General features: G+C 44.9%; 1 protein-coding gene across 1 annotated transcript in view; it reads left to right on the top strand.

Annotated features, from left to right (window-relative positions):
* Positions 1-17,170, top strand: part of LOC117269626 (fibroblast growth factor receptor 1-A-like) — a 29,569-nt gene extending 12,399 nt beyond the window's left edge. The window contains exons 3-17 of the mRNA XM_078161965.1: positions 4,566-4,667; positions 4,751-4,929; positions 5,016-5,139; positions 5,327-5,517; positions 10,125-10,269; positions 10,351-10,541; positions 11,630-11,775; positions 12,235-12,356; positions 13,713-13,823; positions 13,905-14,095; positions 14,568-14,690; positions 14,775-14,845; positions 15,652-15,789; positions 15,884-15,989; positions 16,606-17,170. Of these exons, the coding sequence (XP_078018091.1) occupies positions 4,566-4,667; positions 4,751-4,929; positions 5,016-5,139; positions 5,327-5,517; positions 10,125-10,269; positions 10,351-10,541; positions 11,630-11,775; positions 12,235-12,356; positions 13,713-13,823; positions 13,905-14,095; positions 14,568-14,690; positions 14,775-14,845; positions 15,652-15,789; positions 15,884-15,989; positions 16,606-16,680 (2,015 nt within the window). The 3' untranslated portion in view covers positions 16,681-17,170. The remainder of the gene's footprint in view (positions 1-4,565; positions 4,668-4,750; positions 4,930-5,015; positions 5,140-5,326; positions 5,518-10,124; positions 10,270-10,350; positions 10,542-11,629; positions 11,776-12,234; positions 12,357-13,712; positions 13,824-13,904; positions 14,096-14,567; positions 14,691-14,774; positions 14,846-15,651; positions 15,790-15,883; positions 15,990-16,605) is intronic.
* The last annotated feature ends 465 nt before the right edge of the window (positions 17,171-17,635 follow it).

Genomic DNA, 17,635 nt, shown 5'->3' with positions numbered 1-17,635 from the left:
CGGCAACGAAAGCCAACTGTTGCGTCGTCTACGTCGCCTCACGTCGCCCTGTGTCAGTTGCATTTGAACACACTACACGGACTACATCCGACGGCCAAGTAGCACGTACGTTCTGCGCCTGCGTGAGAGAGAGCGGAGTGAGAGAGTGGTACATCCTGTCAGCCGAGGGGTTTCCTATCTGTGCAGCCGAGCACCGCAGCACCTCCAAGGGACTATTACATCCAGACGGTCCCGGTGTTTCCTCCTCAGGCTCCACTTCACTCAGCTGCCCGATAAACCCGCTGCTTCTTCCCACTTTAACCTGAATAACAAACCAGGGCTCGGTGCTCCGGTTGGATCCAAACGGAGAGCCGGGGCTAGCTCAGAGACTAGCGGAGGCTAACTGGCTGTGCTTCCCTCCCGTCATGCTGCAGCTAACGCTCCGCTAGCCGCTCCCAGCTAGCTCCGGTTTGTTATTCAGGTTAAAGTGTGAAGAAGCAGCGGGTCTGTGGGGCAGCTGAGTGAAGTGGAGCCTGAGGAGGAAGCACTGGTTAGCCCCGGTTTCACTACAGGCAGATTCACTCGCTACAGGGGCGAGGAAATAAAACCTGAACAGCCAATCAGAGTGATCTCTCTCACCGACAAGCTCCGCTCCCAATTCAACATGCTCAATCGGCCAAAAAGCCGCCAACACCGAAGTGCCGATGGTGCGGGACAGATGCTAGGGTGACAGACGCTCACTGACGGCCCGACTTTGATCGAAGGCCGACCGTCAGCTTGGTGTGTCAGGGCCTTTAAACAACAGCTGCTGGAAATGGTGCGTTCATCAAAAAACAACTATTTCTAGTCCCTCATGTACAACTCAAAATACTATAATGTGTCTCTTAAAAACAAGTTTTGGCAGCAGAATTGCTGCTGGAAATGTTGCAATGTGTTGCTGAAAAATAACCCGTCCTATCATTTGTACATATTTGTACGTCAAACCTTTATGTTTCTTTGCATTTCAGCAACACGATGTGATTCATGTGTGGTTATGTTTAGGCACAAAAATCACTTGGTTAAGGTTGGAAAGATCATGGTGTTGCTTAAAATAACAGCTGCTGGTAGTGCTGTAATGTGTCAGCAAAGAGCACTCAGTTTTGGTGCCAAAGTTGCCTCTTGAAATACTTTCATGTGTCTCTAACAGACAAAGCAAAATTCCGCTGGAAATGCTGATAAACTACCAGGTTTGGTGACACTAATGCAGCTTAGAATGTTGTGATGTGTCACTAATAACCAACCAGATTCGATGACACAAATGTTTCTGGAAATGCACAATGTGGTGCTAAAAAGCACACAGTTTCAGTGCCATAGTTGCCTCTGGATATGCTGTAATGTGTCTCTAAATCACAACCATTTTAGCAGCACATTTGCTGCTGGAAATGCTGCTGTGTGTCACTGATAAACTACCGTATTTGGTGACACAAATGCAGCAGGAAGTGCTGGCATGCTTTGCTAATAAACAACCAGATTGGGTGATGTAAATGCACAATGTGGTGCTAAAAAGCTCTCAGTATTGGTGACACAGTTGCCTCTGGAAAAACCTCAGTGTGTCTTCAGAACTACCAGATTTGGTGCCACGGTTGCTGCTCGAAATGCTGCAACGTGTCGCTGAAAAACAACTGGTTGTGTTGTGTCTTGAGCAGTGAGCATGGCAGCTGCTTCACTGTGGTGAAACTCAGCTCATACAGCCTGACGTTAATGCATATTAACATACAGGTCTAACGTGTCTGTTTGCAGAAATGTACAATGCAACGTTTTCCTCTGACGACTGGGCTGTGAATTCCCAGTTACTGCTGCTGGTGTTTTGCAGCCTGTTTCCACTTGGTGTGTGTTGTTTGCTCGTCTCTTTTGTTTGAGAACTCTTTCATGAGTCTGTTCCCAGCCGCGGTCTGCGTGTTTAAAACTGTATTAAATATAAAAGCTTATAAAAGTTTCCAGTGAGAGAATTTCTTTAATAAGAAAGTGACTTTTCTTAAAGCTTTGGCTGTTTTTGGCTTCGAAGCATCTGAAACTGGTTAGAGTGATTTTTCATGGTGTAACCGAGGCTTGGCTCTCAGGGTGCTGGTTATGGTCTGTGTATCCTGTCCAGACACAGTAACACAGGAACAGATGCACACAGTCTGCAGCGTTACACACAGACACAAAACATGCCAGTGTTTGTCTGTGTGTGCATTTGCATGTATATACCTTCAGTGTGTGTGTTTGTGTCTTCTCGTCCAACCATCTGGACCCCAGCTGACTGCCAGTCTATGTGATACTGTTGTTTTTAAGCTCGTCGTAAACTCTTGTTTTTCTCTGCGTGGAGAGCACATCAAATTTAGCCTCTCTGCTGCGTCTCCTTTCATAAACAAAGCCTGCTTTCAATTTCCCACCTCGCCCGGTTGTATTCTCCCAAATGAAGGTTTAGTGTTTGGAAACCACTTCCCTCCACTTCCCTCCTCTCCCCTCCTCTCTGTCTCTGCTCTCTGAGAGTGAAATATTCCTGTAAGTGCCGTGAACTCTCCTCGAGCCCTGTAAAAAAAGCCTCCCTGAAGCCCAGCCCTGTCTAACCAGGAACGCTGCTCTTTTTATAAACTCTTTGATGTGTTTCACAGAAGCTGCACATTTACCATAATCTATATTTTCAGCACCACAACACAGGGTTTCACAGAGATTCCCAGCTTCACACACGTGTCTGAGTGGGTTGTTTTCTGCAGCCGGGGCTTCTCCCGTCCACCTTCAACAGAAACACAGAAGTATCATGGATATAAGTTCTGCATTATTATTATTTTTTACGCCAAAGGGAGAGCAGGAGAACGTCTTTTATTTTCTTCCTCACTCCAGAGTTATATTTTTTACAGATTAATTGTTTTAAAAAAGGATGACATGAGCACAAATGATGGCTCGTATGCAGACAACAGTCCCGTCTTATCTTCCAGTCACTCTCTAATAGGATCAATATGTCGGGTGGAGAAACAAAACGCTGACAGGCGAACACACGAAAGGATTGTGCAGCTTTTTCGGCTGCTAGACCTGCACAAAGAAGGCAAAAAGAAAATGTGTAATTCTTTTGCCTTTTATTTGATGGGACAGATATCACGTGAAAAGGCAGATTTATACTTGTGTGTCAGCTCTACGCAGAGCCTACGCCGCTGTGAGCATTTATACTTGTGTGGTGGTGTGTCTGTGTCACTCTGCAGTTACACCTCCAAAACACTAGCTGGCAGCAGAGTTTCTGTGAAGTGCTGTAAAGTTAAGTTGATTCAAAATACACATTAAACACACATTAAACATGGTTTAATAGAGACAGTTTCAAACACAAATCAGCTTCACTATAACTCGCAGCATTCACAGACAAACACTTGTCTTTATCTGGACACGTTTTCCCCACAAATACAACATGCTAACGTTATTAGCACAAGCCTATGGCATTTTACATTGTATAAATTAGCCTAGCAGCTAGCAGACTTTTCCTCTGCTCATATGAAACCAGGGACAAAAGCAAAATTTAACAAAGGTAACGTTACTAAATTCAGCTCCATTACAGCTCACAAGGTTCACTGACAAAACAACTGTCTTATACTAAACACACTTTCCAAACAAATGCAACATGCTAACGTTATTAGCACAAGTCTATGGCATTTTACATTGTATAAATTAGCCTAGCAGCTAGCAGAGATTTCCTCTGCTCATATGAAGCCAGGATAAATCACACACACGACTTAATGCTATTAAGTCAAGCATCCACTAAAATGCTATTTTTGTGGAGGCTTTATTGTCTTCACAATTTATTGTTTCTTATCTGTGAAATTAAAGTAAATGATATTTTTGTTGTGCGGCGGCGTGAGAGAAAAATATTTTCTTCACAAATTCAACACAACACAGTGTGTGTAACTGATAACTGTAACTGGGTGAATTATTCCTTTAACTGATAATGTAAATAATGATTAATTTCAGCCACAGTTTGCCATAAATTTGAGTCATTTCATTTATGAATGTGAGCCAGCAGCTGTTGTTGGCACATTTTCACTGTGTGTGTTGATGAAAATTGTTTATGCTTCAACTCTTTTGGTTTTTAATGATGAAACAAGTTTGACCAGTTTAACTTCTTATTTTAAGATAACAGGAGGGAAGGGTTGTAGTGTTTCTTAAAGTCAAAGAGGTCAAAGGAAATTTTAGTAACCCCCCCGGTCTCCATTAACTGTGGTACAGTCTGTCAGCAGTGGTGTGTGTGTGTGTGTGTGTGTGTGTGTGTGTGTGTGTGTGTGTGTGTGTGTGTGGCTGTTAATGGCCGGGGGGGAGAGGGAGGAGGTCTCTGAAGTTCAGGAAGTGGTCGGGTGCAGCACTGAGCTGTGGCGACAGCTCCTGTCTGCCCGCCTGTGCAGGAAGAGGAAGGCTTAGAGCCTCGTTCAGTGAGCTAGGGTCAGAGGTCAGAGGTCAGAGGTTAATCCACTAACTGCTTTCATTGTCTGTCAGAGGGAACATCTGAGACTCCCAGAGAGCAGCCTTAAAATCTGCACCAACACGCCGACAGTTTCTGAACAGCTTTTAAACTTGTTTTGCAGGCGACGCGGTAAAATCCTCTGAAGACGAAGAAGACGATGAGTCATCCTCAGAGGAAAACAAACTGTCCAACGAGCTGTCAACAAGCAACGAGAAGCTCCAAAGTAAGCCTCAAACTCTTCTCTGTTGCTTTGTTTTTTGTTTTTTTTTAAAATCAGTGCAGATGATTGTGATGTTTGTGTCTCAGTGTCGGCGCTGGCGCCACAGTGGGTGATGCCGGACAAGATGGAGAAGCAGCTCCACGCCGTCCCCGCCAGCAAGACCGTGAAGTTCAGGTGCCAGGCGACCGGAAACCCCGTCCCCACTCTGCGCTGGTACAAGAACGGGAAAGAGTTCAGGAAGGACCAAAGAATCGGAGGCTTCAAGGTGACGGAGAGAAAACGTCAGAACTCCGACTGGTTGTTTTAATGAGTTTATTTTATTTATTCACTGATGTGTCGTCCATCTTTCAGATCAGAGACCACATGTGGACTCTCATAATGGAGTCAGTGGTTCCATCTGATAAAGGGAACTACACCTGTGTGGTGGAGAACGAATACGGGAGTCTCAAACACACCTACCTGCTGGATGTAGTCGGTAAGAGAACCTGCGTCTGTGCGTCCACATCAGCGTCTCCAGGTTGTTTTTAATAAAGATCTCCGTCCACTCTGAACGACAGGAAATGTCTCGAGTTTAACGCAGCTGAGTTCACAGTTTTGTTGTCCTTGTGTGAGACGTGTTGCTGGTTCACCTCTAACGTTCTCTGATCTCTGGTCTGCTGCAGAGCGCTCCCCTCACAGACCCATCCTGCAGGCCGGGCTGCCCGCCAACCAAACCGCAGTCGTCGGTCATGACGTGGAGTTTGTGTGTCGAGTGTTCAGCGACCCGCAGCCTCACATCCAGTGGCTCAAACACATCACTGTCAACGGCAGCAGAGAGGCGCCAGACGGACACCCGTACGTCCTCGTTCTCAAGGTTTGTGTGCACGATACGCAGCTGCACCACAAGTGCTCAGATTCACACAGTGTTGTAGACTCGATCACACAGAAAGTGTTTTGCAAGTTGGGAAACACGAGGCACACCACGCTGCCTTTTTTTAAATAAACTGAATGCCACTGTGCCTTTTTATTGTTGCCAGGCAACCACAGACTCACCTTCTCACTTTAACCTTCCTGTGTATCAACCATTTATTTATTGTATGTATCCTGCAGTAATGAATGTGTAGCTGCTGCCATGTTGAGGCAGAGGGTGCTGTCTGTAGCTCTGGTTGAGGGTGAGAGGCTGTCAGCAGATAAACAGAGATCTGTGTGGGTACATGAGACCCTAAAAAAGAGGCTGGATCATGGGGAGTACCACCAGTTGGTCCAGGAGCTTCTCCTCCATCATGGACGTTTGATGGCGCTGCTAATGTTGGTGTAAATGGGTATGAAGCTGTTTTTATGGTGATACCGCAGCAGTTTTTAAATTTGGCACAAACATCCACTTGGACTGAGTAATAATCTGAATTCAATCATCTTGAGAGAAAAGAATATTTATTTACATGTGTCCATGAGTAGGAGAAATGTGTGAAGTCTCTGGTGGATTAGGGAACCTTGATAGTCGAAGGTCAAAGTTCAGTGTGACCTCACAAAATGTGTTTTTGGCCATAACTCAGGAATTCTTACACTAATTATAACCAAGTTTAACACAAAAGGAAGCCACTGTGACATCATCATGTTTTAACGTCATATCTCAGGAACAGAAGAGGAGACATTTGGTCAGATACTGAATTGGTGACTCTAATCTTGAAACTGTGCTGATTGTATAGATCTTCTGTGTGTGAAGCATCCATGTTTTCACTGACATGGATGGAGACTGTCAGAGAAACCTGAACAGTTTGTGGAGGAGTTCAACCACAAAGCGGTAATTCTAGTATTTTGTTCCAGCTTGTGATGCTGCAGCGACTTCCTGTTGATTGAGTTTGATTGGACATTTGCACTTCACAAAGTCTGAACTCGATATTCCTTCAGTTTAAATGGTTGGAAAAGACGTGCGTCTCTATGCTGGGCCTGTGATTTGAAAAAGCAGCATTTAAATCTGGTCCTAAGGGAGAGCACGATGGAAACAACACCAGGTTTGTTATTTGAATTTAATTGTTGGGACCTCAGAGGTTTTTTCCTCTGTGTGTATAAAACTGTGCGGCAGCAGCGTGTCAGGATGACTACATGTACGAGCTCTGCTGTGATTCATGACCATAAAGTGACGTGTGTTTGTTACCTTCACTCGTGGTGATCCAGTCGGTCTTTATGCTGCGTGACGCTGAGTACATGTCTGTGTGACACAGCAGAGTGAAACCACATCTGTGATGTGCTGTGGACTCCTGTGGTGAACACGTAACCAGCAGCTCTGCACAGATTATTATTATGTTCCTTTTACAGGCACAAGAAAGGCTGAAGACAATGAAAAGAGCAGGTTTAAAACCAGGTTATTTACTGAAACATGTCAGGAGCATCAGTCAGAGAGAGAGAGCTCAGCTATCCCCAGAGAAATCGCTCGGTCAGGGTCCTGTAGGGATGCACAATGGCAGCAGGAAAAGAACGTTGGATGTTGTCAGAGGATCATGTAGACATGTGTCTGCCTGCTCAGGCCAACTATACAAACTTTTTATTTTATGCACAGCTGCTCAACATGGACACTTTGATTAATCATCTTCCTAATCTCCAAACATCAGACATAAAGGTGTCCTGTGGAGTTTTCTTGTAAACAAGTAAAAGTTTTGTTTTACAGTCGTGTTGAATGAATTTCCTTCTCCAGAAAACATTTGCAGAGCAGAGTTTTACGAGTGTTTTAAATCCTGCATTGTTTACATCCATGTTTACCAGGCCTGCAGGAAGTGCGTCCGACTTTGACGCCAGTTTTCACAGAGGTCAAACAGTGGAAATGTGTCCGTCATATGACGCCCTGTGGCCCAGAAAGGTTTGGCAAAAGACACGTTTGTAAATCATCCGAGGCCTGGTCTCGGGGGCAGCGGGCTGAGCAAAGCACCCCAGACGTCCCTCTCCCTTAGCGACGCTTCCCAGCTCCTCCTGGAGGACCCGAGGTGTTCCCAGACCAGATGAGATATATAATCCCTCCAGTGTGTTCTGGGTCTGCCCCGGGGCCTCCTACCGGTGGGACGTGCCCAGAACACCTCTAACAGGAGGCGCCCAGGAGGATCCTGATCAGATGTTGAACCACCTCAACATGAAGGAGCAGCGGCTCTACTCCGAGCTCCCTCCAGATGTCTGACTCCTCCCCCTATCTCTAAGACTGAGCCCAGACACCCTACAGAGGAAACTCATTTCAGCCGCTTGTATCTGTGATCTCGATTCTTTTGGTCACTACCCAGAGCTCATGACCATAGGTGAGGGTTGGGACGTATCCCGCCTCTCATTGGCTGATGCTCTTTGTCAGTCGTGTCTCCAGTTTTCTAGCATGCCAGATATCCAGTCCCAGTCACAGACGAGGGGGCGACTTGCTCGTAGGCTTGTTCGCACATGAGGACTCGTCGTGGCAGACTATCTGCCGACTCACCTCCGACCCAAGGTGGCTCTCAAGATCCTCTGCGACGTCAAAATTGCGGTGAAAATCGTGTAATGTGAACTAGGCTTAATGTCCACTAGGGGCTGGCTCCAAGAGCGAGTCAGTCCCCACAGACCACTGGTCCCAACTGGTCCATTCATGGGGTCCAGATTTCTCCTCAGTCATCAGTTCAAGGTCCACACAGTTGAATATATTCGGCATCATACATGCGTTTGGCCGTGTCACTGAGTTAGTTTGCTGTCTCTGTCAAGTTGCTGTGTGTCAGTCACTCACTCTACAGCAGGAAACAGCCCTACAAAATAAAAGCTCTGTGCAAAGTGTGTTTTTTACACACTTGATCGCGAGTCAGTTGTGGTCCATTTTCACAAATCCCCAGTGTTCACTAGCTTGCAATCTTCTTCTTCGTTGCCTTTATAGTTTGTTACTGCCCTTCTTTGTTACCGCCACCAACTGTCAGTCAGTGGATCAGTGAAAAACTGACGACAGGAATGTGAATCGTTCCGTTTTCATGCTCAAAAACACACAGCACCAGGGCTACAATTATTATCTTTTATTATCGATTAATCTGCCCGTTATTTTCTCCATCAGTCGTTATGTCAATCAAATGTTAAGGTGCTGTCTTCAAATGATGTTTTATCTGACCAGCAGTCCAAAAATCCAATTTATTTAGATACATTAAATGAGTCTGGTGATATTTTATTTGTCTTCTTGTCAACGAATGCTGTGAAACAACTGTGTTTATTAACCATGACACACACACACTGACACACACCGTCCTGCTGACACAAATCTTACTATATAATGATGAAAACTCTGTGTGTGTGTGTGTGTGTGTGTGTGTGTGTGTGTGTCTGTTCCACGTTTTTCTCCTCACTGACTTGGTCAATCCATGTGAAATTTGGCACAGTGGTAGAGGGTCATGGGAGGATGCCAATGAAGCAATATTACATCAATTGGCCAAAGGGGGGCGCTATAGCAACCCATTGAAATGTCAAACTTTGAATGGGCATATCTCATGCCCCGTATGTGGTAGAGACATGAAACTTTGCACAGAGATGCCTCTCCTCATGAGGAACACATTTGCCTCAAGAACCCATAACTTCCGCTTATATAGATTTTCCGCCATTTTGAATTTTTTAAAAAACACTTCAAATGGATCTCTTCCTAGGAAGTTTGAGCGATCTGCATGAAACTGGGTGAACATAATCTAGGGACCAATATCTAAAGTTCCCTCTTGGCAAAAGTTGGAAAACTTACTAAAACTGAGCTTCTATAAGGCAATGAATATTGCGGAGGGCGTGGCTCATCACATAAAGGTGTATAACATCTCAAGGGTTTCACCCATCACCACGCAACTTTGTAGGCATATGACCACACATAATCTGAGGGGACTCCTCCATTATTGACCCCATCAAACAAAATGGGGGCGCTAGAGAGCTCATTTCTTATCTAGGCCTAACCGCCATATGGATTTTTACTAAACTTGGTAGATATGTAGAACAGGACGCCTCAAGGTGACTGGAGAAATTTAACTCTAATTGGCAACTGGGTGGCGCTATAACAACAGAAAAATGCTTCAAAATGGCTAAAATGCGACGGATCGCTGTGGCTCCCCCTGTGGACCAATGTTGGTGTTGTTTTCTAATGTTTGGTATGACTAAGTCATGGTATGGTATGCTGTACATAATCACGGAAACTGTCAGTGTGTCATTCTGTCAGTCAGTCATTCTGTCTGTCCCACGTTTTTCTACTCACTGACGTGGTCAATCTATGTGAAACTGCACATAGGCATTGAGGACTGGCATAGGTAGAAGGGGACAAAGCTACCAATGGCTATGGAGTAGTACTCTCTAAATTTGGATTATTCCGCTGCTGAAAATAGTCCCCAACAAAGTCACCTTTTCCTCCAGTCTTAGTTATGAATCAGTAAACATGTGTACTGCTGTTTTTTAAAGATTTAGTTCTCAGTATGAACCGACATCTCATTCTTATCTCACATCACATCTCTGTCTCTCCTCCAGACGGCAGGTTTAAACACCACAGATAAAGAAATGGAGGTTTTGACTCTGAGGAACGTGACTCTGAACGACGCAGGAGAGTACACCTGCCTGGCGGGAAACTCCATCGGCGTCTCTCATCACTCTGCGTGGCTCACTGTCGTCGATGGTACGTCACAAAGCCTCGTGCAGTTCATCCTGCAGAAATGATCCACCGTGCTGATCTGATATTTGTGCTGTGTCATCTCAGACCTGCCGCCTGCCCCGCTGCCCTCTCAGACGTACCTGGAGATCTTCATCTACTGCCTGGGGTTTTTCATCATCGTCATCCTCACAGCCATGGCGGTCATCTGCAGACTCTGCTGCGCCCCGAAGAAGAGCGACTTCAACGGCCAGTTAGCCGTCCAGAAACTGGCAAAGAGCATTCCTCTGAGGAGACAGGTGACATGTCTCTCTTTTTGTCATTTCCTGTTTAGTCTCTGAACTTCCTGTTGCTGCCTATGTTAAATACAAGTTTGGTTCACAGTCTGCAGTGCATTCATACAGTTTTTTAACAATGTTCTGGTGTCAATATATTTAGAAAGGTTTTAAAAAATTGATTTTTCATCTGAAGTTTTCTCTGAGGTTTGTAAGAGTGTCACATTTTTTATTCATGGTTTGCTGGATGTAAGACAGTTGTTTTGTCGGTGAGCCTTGTGAGTTGTAACGGAGCCGAATTTTGTAACGTTACCTTTGTTAGTCTCTGCATCGAGCCAAAGTACATCTGTAAATCAGCCTTAATGGATCAGGATCAGCCCTTGGTCAGGGGATAGGACCTGAACATATTTCATTATGGATACTGATCAAGCGGGGCCTCTTCCATGGAGCCCGCCATATTTCTACAGTAACCGAGAACAGACAAACCCAACGCTGGCTGTAGATAGGGCTGTTTGCGTTGTTATGTTACCTGAAGGCCACTGTAGGTTCTCCTTCATGCTCGGAAAGGCAGCGGCAATAGTTGCAATCTGCAGCCTCACCGCCAGACGCCATTAAACCTTTAACCTTTGTTCCTTTAAAAGACGAAAAACAGGGAAAGATTTTTCTTGTTGTTGCCATCTCAAAGATCTCTGTTTCATTCTCTTTGGCGGCACCTGTAGTGATAAGCGGTAACTACAGGTGTGTGTTTGAATCTGACTTCCCAGAGATCCAAACTGTCGCCTGTGTGACGTCTGTAGTCATCGCTCCTGTCTTTGTTCGTAACCGTTTGCTTCTGATGCTTAGCTCTGCCAACCCTCATCGGTGGACCAACCACTGATGAGTGATGGGAAACGTGTCACTAACTGTGCGCCACTTGTGATTTTTCCTGGGAATGTCGCCACAGACCAGTTTTTTAACCTGCAGGTGTAAAGGGCTTTACCACCCTGTTACCTCGCTCAGCAACAGTTGGCATCATAACAGATGAGAGATTATTTATTCATCAGTTATTTGTCCAGGACACTTTATGGTCATATAATCCAGAGACTCTGACGGCGTCTGTCCTCCCTCTGCAGGTGTCCGTTGAGTCCTCGTCCTCCCTCCAGTCGGGGATGTGTTTGATGCGTCAGTCTCGTCTCTCCAGTGCAGCCACCACCATCCTGACGGGCGTGTCAGAGTACGAACTTCCCTACGATCCCGTCTGGGAGCTTCCCCGTGACAGGTATGACCGCTTGCGGCGACCCGTCTCGCTGCTTCTCACTCGTTGTACGTCCTCCACAACTCTCCAGGAGCTGATTATTAAAAGATTTAACAGTTCCTCACTGTGGCCTGTCGGTGGTCCAACCTTCACTGAACGCTTCACCCTTCATTATTTCCCTGTTAAATCGTTTTCTTTCTTGTTTTTGAGAGCTGACTTTTTGCAGCATACTGCTCTGATGTGTTTAACTACATACAGAATGTCATTTAAGAATCATTCTCCTGTACAGGTGTGAGTATGTTGCACATGTCAGTCTTATATTCCCCTGAAAGCATCAATAAAATAAAGCTGCAGATGTTTCATTTGTGCTCCGTCAAGTCTTGTAAAGCACTTTGGATTACCTGCATCTGATGATCTGTAGCTTACCTGTATCTCAAGTGAATCAAGCACGTTGTACAGTGACGTGTTGTGTGTCGTCCTCAGGCTGACGCTGGGGAAACCTCTGGGCGAGGGATGTTTCGGTCAGGTTGTTCTGGCCGAGGCTGTTGGCATCGACAGAAATAAACCGACGCGCCTCACGAAGGTGGCGGTGAAGATGCTGAAAGGTGAGAGCTGCTTTCTGAACTGGATGACTTCTTTCTGCAACAACAACAAATAGAGTAGAATGGTAGCCAGCTGGTTTCAGCACATGCCAAATAACTGCAACATCCCAGGTTTGAATCTGACCTTGCAACCTTTTATGAATGTCAAAACCCTCTGTCTGTGTCCCACATTTCTACACTGCCCCGTCAAATAAAGGTAAAAAAAAAGTCCCCCAAAAAGAAACATCAATCAATTTTCTCTGACAGTTTCCATCCATGTCTGATGAGATGTTGGTGGTAAAAGGTCAAGGTCATTGTGACCTTACGTCTGTCCCATTCTTGGAAATGTTGTATCTTAATAAGGCCTTAAATTAAGTCCTTAAATTAAACACAAACATCTACTTGGAGTCAACAATAAACTGATAAGATATTGGTAGTTGTAGGTCAAAGGTCAAGGTCACTGTAACCCTCGTCTGTCCACTTCTTGTAAACGTGATATCTCAAGAATGCCTTGGAGGATTTCTTTTCAAATTTGGAACAAACGTCCACTTGGATGCAAGAATGAACTGATGACAGTCTGATGGTTAAAGGTCACTGTGTCCTCACAAAATATGTTTTTGGTCATAAATCAAGAACTCACAGAATTAGACCAGAAAGTAGTAGTAGCCAAGATTTCATTGGTAGCACAGTCGCAGAAAAAACAAACAAACATGAAACTCTATCAGGAGCTGCACCTTGTCTAAATAAATCCAAACCTATATGACTGGAGCATGTGTGACTTTACTTTGAAAGGACAGACACAGGAAGTGTCCTCGTCAGGTTAATCTCCAGGGCTGGTACCTGCGGTTATTCCACAGGCTAGTTAATAACATGTCGGGCAGGAAATCCAAAGTGTGGGATCATTTTGAGAAGGTGAAGGACGAACCCAAGGTGATATGTAAACTCATCTTCATTGGTCGACTACAAACATGACGTATCATCTGAAACATGGAAGTAGCTACATGCCCATTAGCCCACAGCGTCATTAACAGGCGGCTCGCTCAGTGTGTGACGTGCACTTGGAGATAAAATATAGGCCTATATTAATGAAGGTTCATTAGTGTATGTGTGAAGTATCCATGGTTTTACAGACAAGTGCAACTTGTCTGGTTTGCAGAGGCCTGCAACCAACAGATGGTTACTCTGGTTACGCAAACATTTTTCCAGTAGTTCATTAATCTGAGTTTGTCTTTATCAAGTTGTGACTGGTTATTGACCTACATCCTAAAACTTTATCCGACTTCTCACTTTCACCCTTTGCCTTATCCTGATTCATATTAAAATTAAAATGATCCGAACTCTAACATGAAGCTGACGTCATGTTGTTGTTGTTGTGTGCAGCGGACGCCACAGAGAAGGATCTGTCTGACCTGATCTCTGAGATGGAAATGATGAAGATGATCGGCAAACACAAGAACATCATCAACCTGCTGGGAGCGTGCACTCAGGACGGTGAGTGGGTTTGTTCCGTGTGACGCCCGTCAGTGGTGATGTGTGTCGTACACATGTTAACACCTCCCCCTCCTCCGACAGGCCCTCTGTATGTGGTGGTGGAGTACGCCTCGCAGGGGAATCTGAGGGAGTATCTCCGTGCCCGTCGCCCGGTCGGGTTGGAGTACTGGAGCGGGTCGAGGCAGGCGTCTCTGGGCAGTTTGGAGATCAGGGAGCTGGTTTCTGCTGCGTACCAGGTGGCCAGAGGAATGGCGTACCTCGCCTCAAAGAAGGTCAGATTTACAGGCTAAAGATCTTATTGGATGCATGAGTTAAGTCCTGTGGCAGGAGTGACTGTAACAGAGAATAATGTCATTCTTTAACCATGAAAAATCATAATTAAGGCTTCTAAACACAACCAGACATGTTCCAGCAGGAATACGATCCGAAATCAGGGAGAAATTCACAACACTGATGACCATGAGTACATGTTTCCTTGACGTTAGCATGTAGCTACAAGTAGCAGTGTACTTGCAGCTGGGAATTACCATATGTAGTAGCCCTGTTCCCCACTAAAAATCACCAATAAAAGCTTACACAACCATTCATGCTCCAGCAAGAAAATGATCCACAATCGAGGAGAAATTAACATCAGCAGCCAATATTATATGTTTCTGTGACATTAGCCGTGTAGCTACATGTAACAGTGTACTTGTATTTGTACTTGTACTTTGTACTGTGGTGAACCCTGCCGTCTCCTCTCAGTGTATCCACAGAGACCTGGCAGCCAGGAACGTGTTGGTCACTGAAGATAACGTGATGAAGATCGCAGACTTCGGTCTGGCCCGAGACGTCCACCACATCGACTACTACAAGAAGACCACTAACGTGAGGCTCCGTTAACAGACTGAATATGAGTATCAGGGTGACGTGATGAGACGTGTTCTTACTGATGTGTTAATGATCCTGCAGGGTCGTCTGCCGGTGAAGTGGATGGCACCAGAAGCTTTATTCGACCGCATCTACACACACCAAAGTGACGTGTGAGTTTAAACTTCAGAGACCTGATGTTGATGTTTTGTTGTTTTTCTTTCAGGCTGAATTTCATACGAAAATGCAACAATTTTATTATAATTTTATTTTCTCATGTTTGTTTTTATACTTACACTGGCGATTGCTGGAGACGTTGTGTTCTTTGTCTGTCAGTCCGTCCGTCACATTCCTGGAACGTGATATCTCATGAATGCCTCTAGGGAGGTTTTTTTTTCAAGTTTGGCACAAACGTCCACTTGGACTCAAGAATGAACTGATTAGATGTTGGCTGGTCAAAGGTCAAGGTCTTTGTGACCTTGCATCCATCTTATGTTCGTTAACGCGCTATCTCACGAATGCCTGGGGAAGTTTTTTGTAATTTGGCACAAACGTCCACTTGGAAACAAGAATAAACTGTTTAGATTTTGGCTGGTCAAATATCAAGGTCTTTGTGACCTTGCATCCATCTCATTCTTGTAAATGTGACATCTCAAGAACACAGCGAGGGTATTTCTCCAAATTTGGCACAAACAACCACTTTCGAGCCAAGATGAACTGATGAGATTTTGGTTATAAAAGGTCAGGATCACTGTGACCTCACATGCATCTCATTCTCGTGAATGCGATGTCTCACAAATACCTTGGGGGAGTTTCTTCAAATATGGCACAAACGTCCACTTGGACTCAAGGATGAACTGGTTAGATTTCAGTGGTTGGAGGTCAAGGTCACTGTGACAGCGCTAATAAGGTATTAAATGTGGCAGCTACATGAGGTCGGCCATGTTGACAGGTCTCTGTGATGCTTCCTCTGCTGCAGGTGGTCGTTTGGAGTCCTGCTGTGGGAGATCTTCACCCTTGGGGGGTCTCCGTACCCCGGCGTCCCTGTGGAGGAGCTCTTCAAGCTGCTGAAGGAGGGACACCGCATGGAGAAACCTTCAGCGTGCACTCAGGAGCTGTGAGTTAAATCCCAAATCTGTGTTCAGGCTCCAAATGACATCGACTTAAAAACAGCTTGTGTTTGTCTAAACGTTGGTTTTCTGTTTTATCAGGTACCTGATGATGAGAGACTGCTGGCACGCCGTCCCGTCCCGCAGACCGACTTTCCAACAGCTGGTAGAAGATTTAGACCGCACACTTTCTCTCATGGCAAACCAGGTAACGTGTTTATCTGTCAGTAAAATATAAACAAATATTCATTATTAATCAGCCTTATTTTTTCTCATGGATACATCATCCTCACATCTGATCATCTGTTCAGACTGTCGGCAACATCTTATACCATAGAAATAAATTCAGAGTTTGGCACATTCAAGCACAGTGGGATATCGCATCGTCGTCCGCAGAGAGCTCAGCTTGTTTTCAGCACTTACACTCAAACCAGCTCTTTAACTTCTGTCACGGCCTCCACATTAATTAACTCTTAACATTAAACTTAACATTTCACATGCAGAAATTTGAACAGACATTTGAATCTGTTTATTTGCACCCGAGAACGCTTCAGAGTAACTTTCCACTAAATCCTGTATTTAGAGTTTCAGTTGCACTTGGGACAATAAACCATAATAAACCATATAAAACTGAACATTATCTTTGTAAAGGCAGAATTTATGGTTGAGCTGTTTGGATTGGATCACATAAGATGTTCCTAATAACGTAGCAACTGCGTGCATGTCCGAGGTTCCTTTAATTTGCAGCCATTGCAGTCCCAAAATATTTTAATCCTAGTTCAACCGTGTATCTATGATCTAACCCTCTGCTGGTGTCTCTGCAGGAGTACCTGGACCTGGCCCTTCCTCTGGTCCAGTACTCTCCGGTCATCACGTCTTATTCCTGTAACTCCACATAGGGAGTTCTGGGATCTTTTCCCTTCCTGGATCACCTTCATCCTGTTTCCTCTGCTGCGCGGGCTGGCGGTGATGGTGGCGGCGGCGGCAGCGGTCCCAGACGAGGCCCGGACGGAGGAGCTCAGACAAAGCCGCTTCGCTGTCGTCTATCAGCAGCAGCAGCCTGATGTGAAGAACAGCTGGACTGAGCCGGACTCCCCAGCAGGGCCTCAGGAAGCAGCGTCTCGTTCATACAGCGGGCAGAGACTGAGGGGAGAGCTGCTCCTGAGCTGCCCATTGCATCAGTGCTCTGGTTATATTAATAATCATCATGTTCTCAGTGTAAATACTGTAAATAATAGTTTGTGTTATATGGAAGTACAAACTGGAATTATCAGAGAAATATGAACTGAAAGGGTAAATAAATAAAGGGAGAAATACAAACAAAAAAATAACTGAATGAATAAAAAACAAAATGTGTAAATCTATAAATGTGTAAAAGAAAAAAATAAATCTAATTTGACTTTTTATTTGTCCACCGTCCGCCTCCCTAACCCACATGGAAACACTTTACTACTCATTTATAGATTTTCTTTGTGCATCTTTTATTCATTAATTTATTTTGCCCCAGTATTTATGTTTGTCTCCGCAGTGACGTCGTGTTGCCAAAGATGATGTCTGCCAGTGTTACACTTCAGCGTTGCACTTAACCTCCAGCTGATCGCAGCCTGACATGTACAGAGAACGCTTCTAGTTGAATGTGTAAAATAACTGATTAACAACAGTATTAAAATCATTTCTGAATTCATTCTCATGTTGAGACATTGTCGTGATTTCGACGACCATCTGTCCCGTTCTCCTGAACAAGATATCTCAAGAACAGCTCAAGAGAATTTGTCAAGTTTGGCACAAACGTCCACTTTAAGTCAAGGATGAACTGATTAAAATTTGGTGTTCAAATGTCAAGGTCACTGTGAC

The sequence above is a fragment of the Epinephelus lanceolatus genome, chromosome 19, assembly GCF_041903045.1.
Source record: "Epinephelus lanceolatus isolate andai-2023 chromosome 19, ASM4190304v1, whole genome shotgun sequence".
Taxonomy (NCBI): Eukaryota; Metazoa; Chordata; class Actinopteri; order Perciformes; family Serranidae; genus Epinephelus; species Epinephelus lanceolatus.
This window is presented reverse-complemented; position numbering and strand designations above follow the sequence as displayed.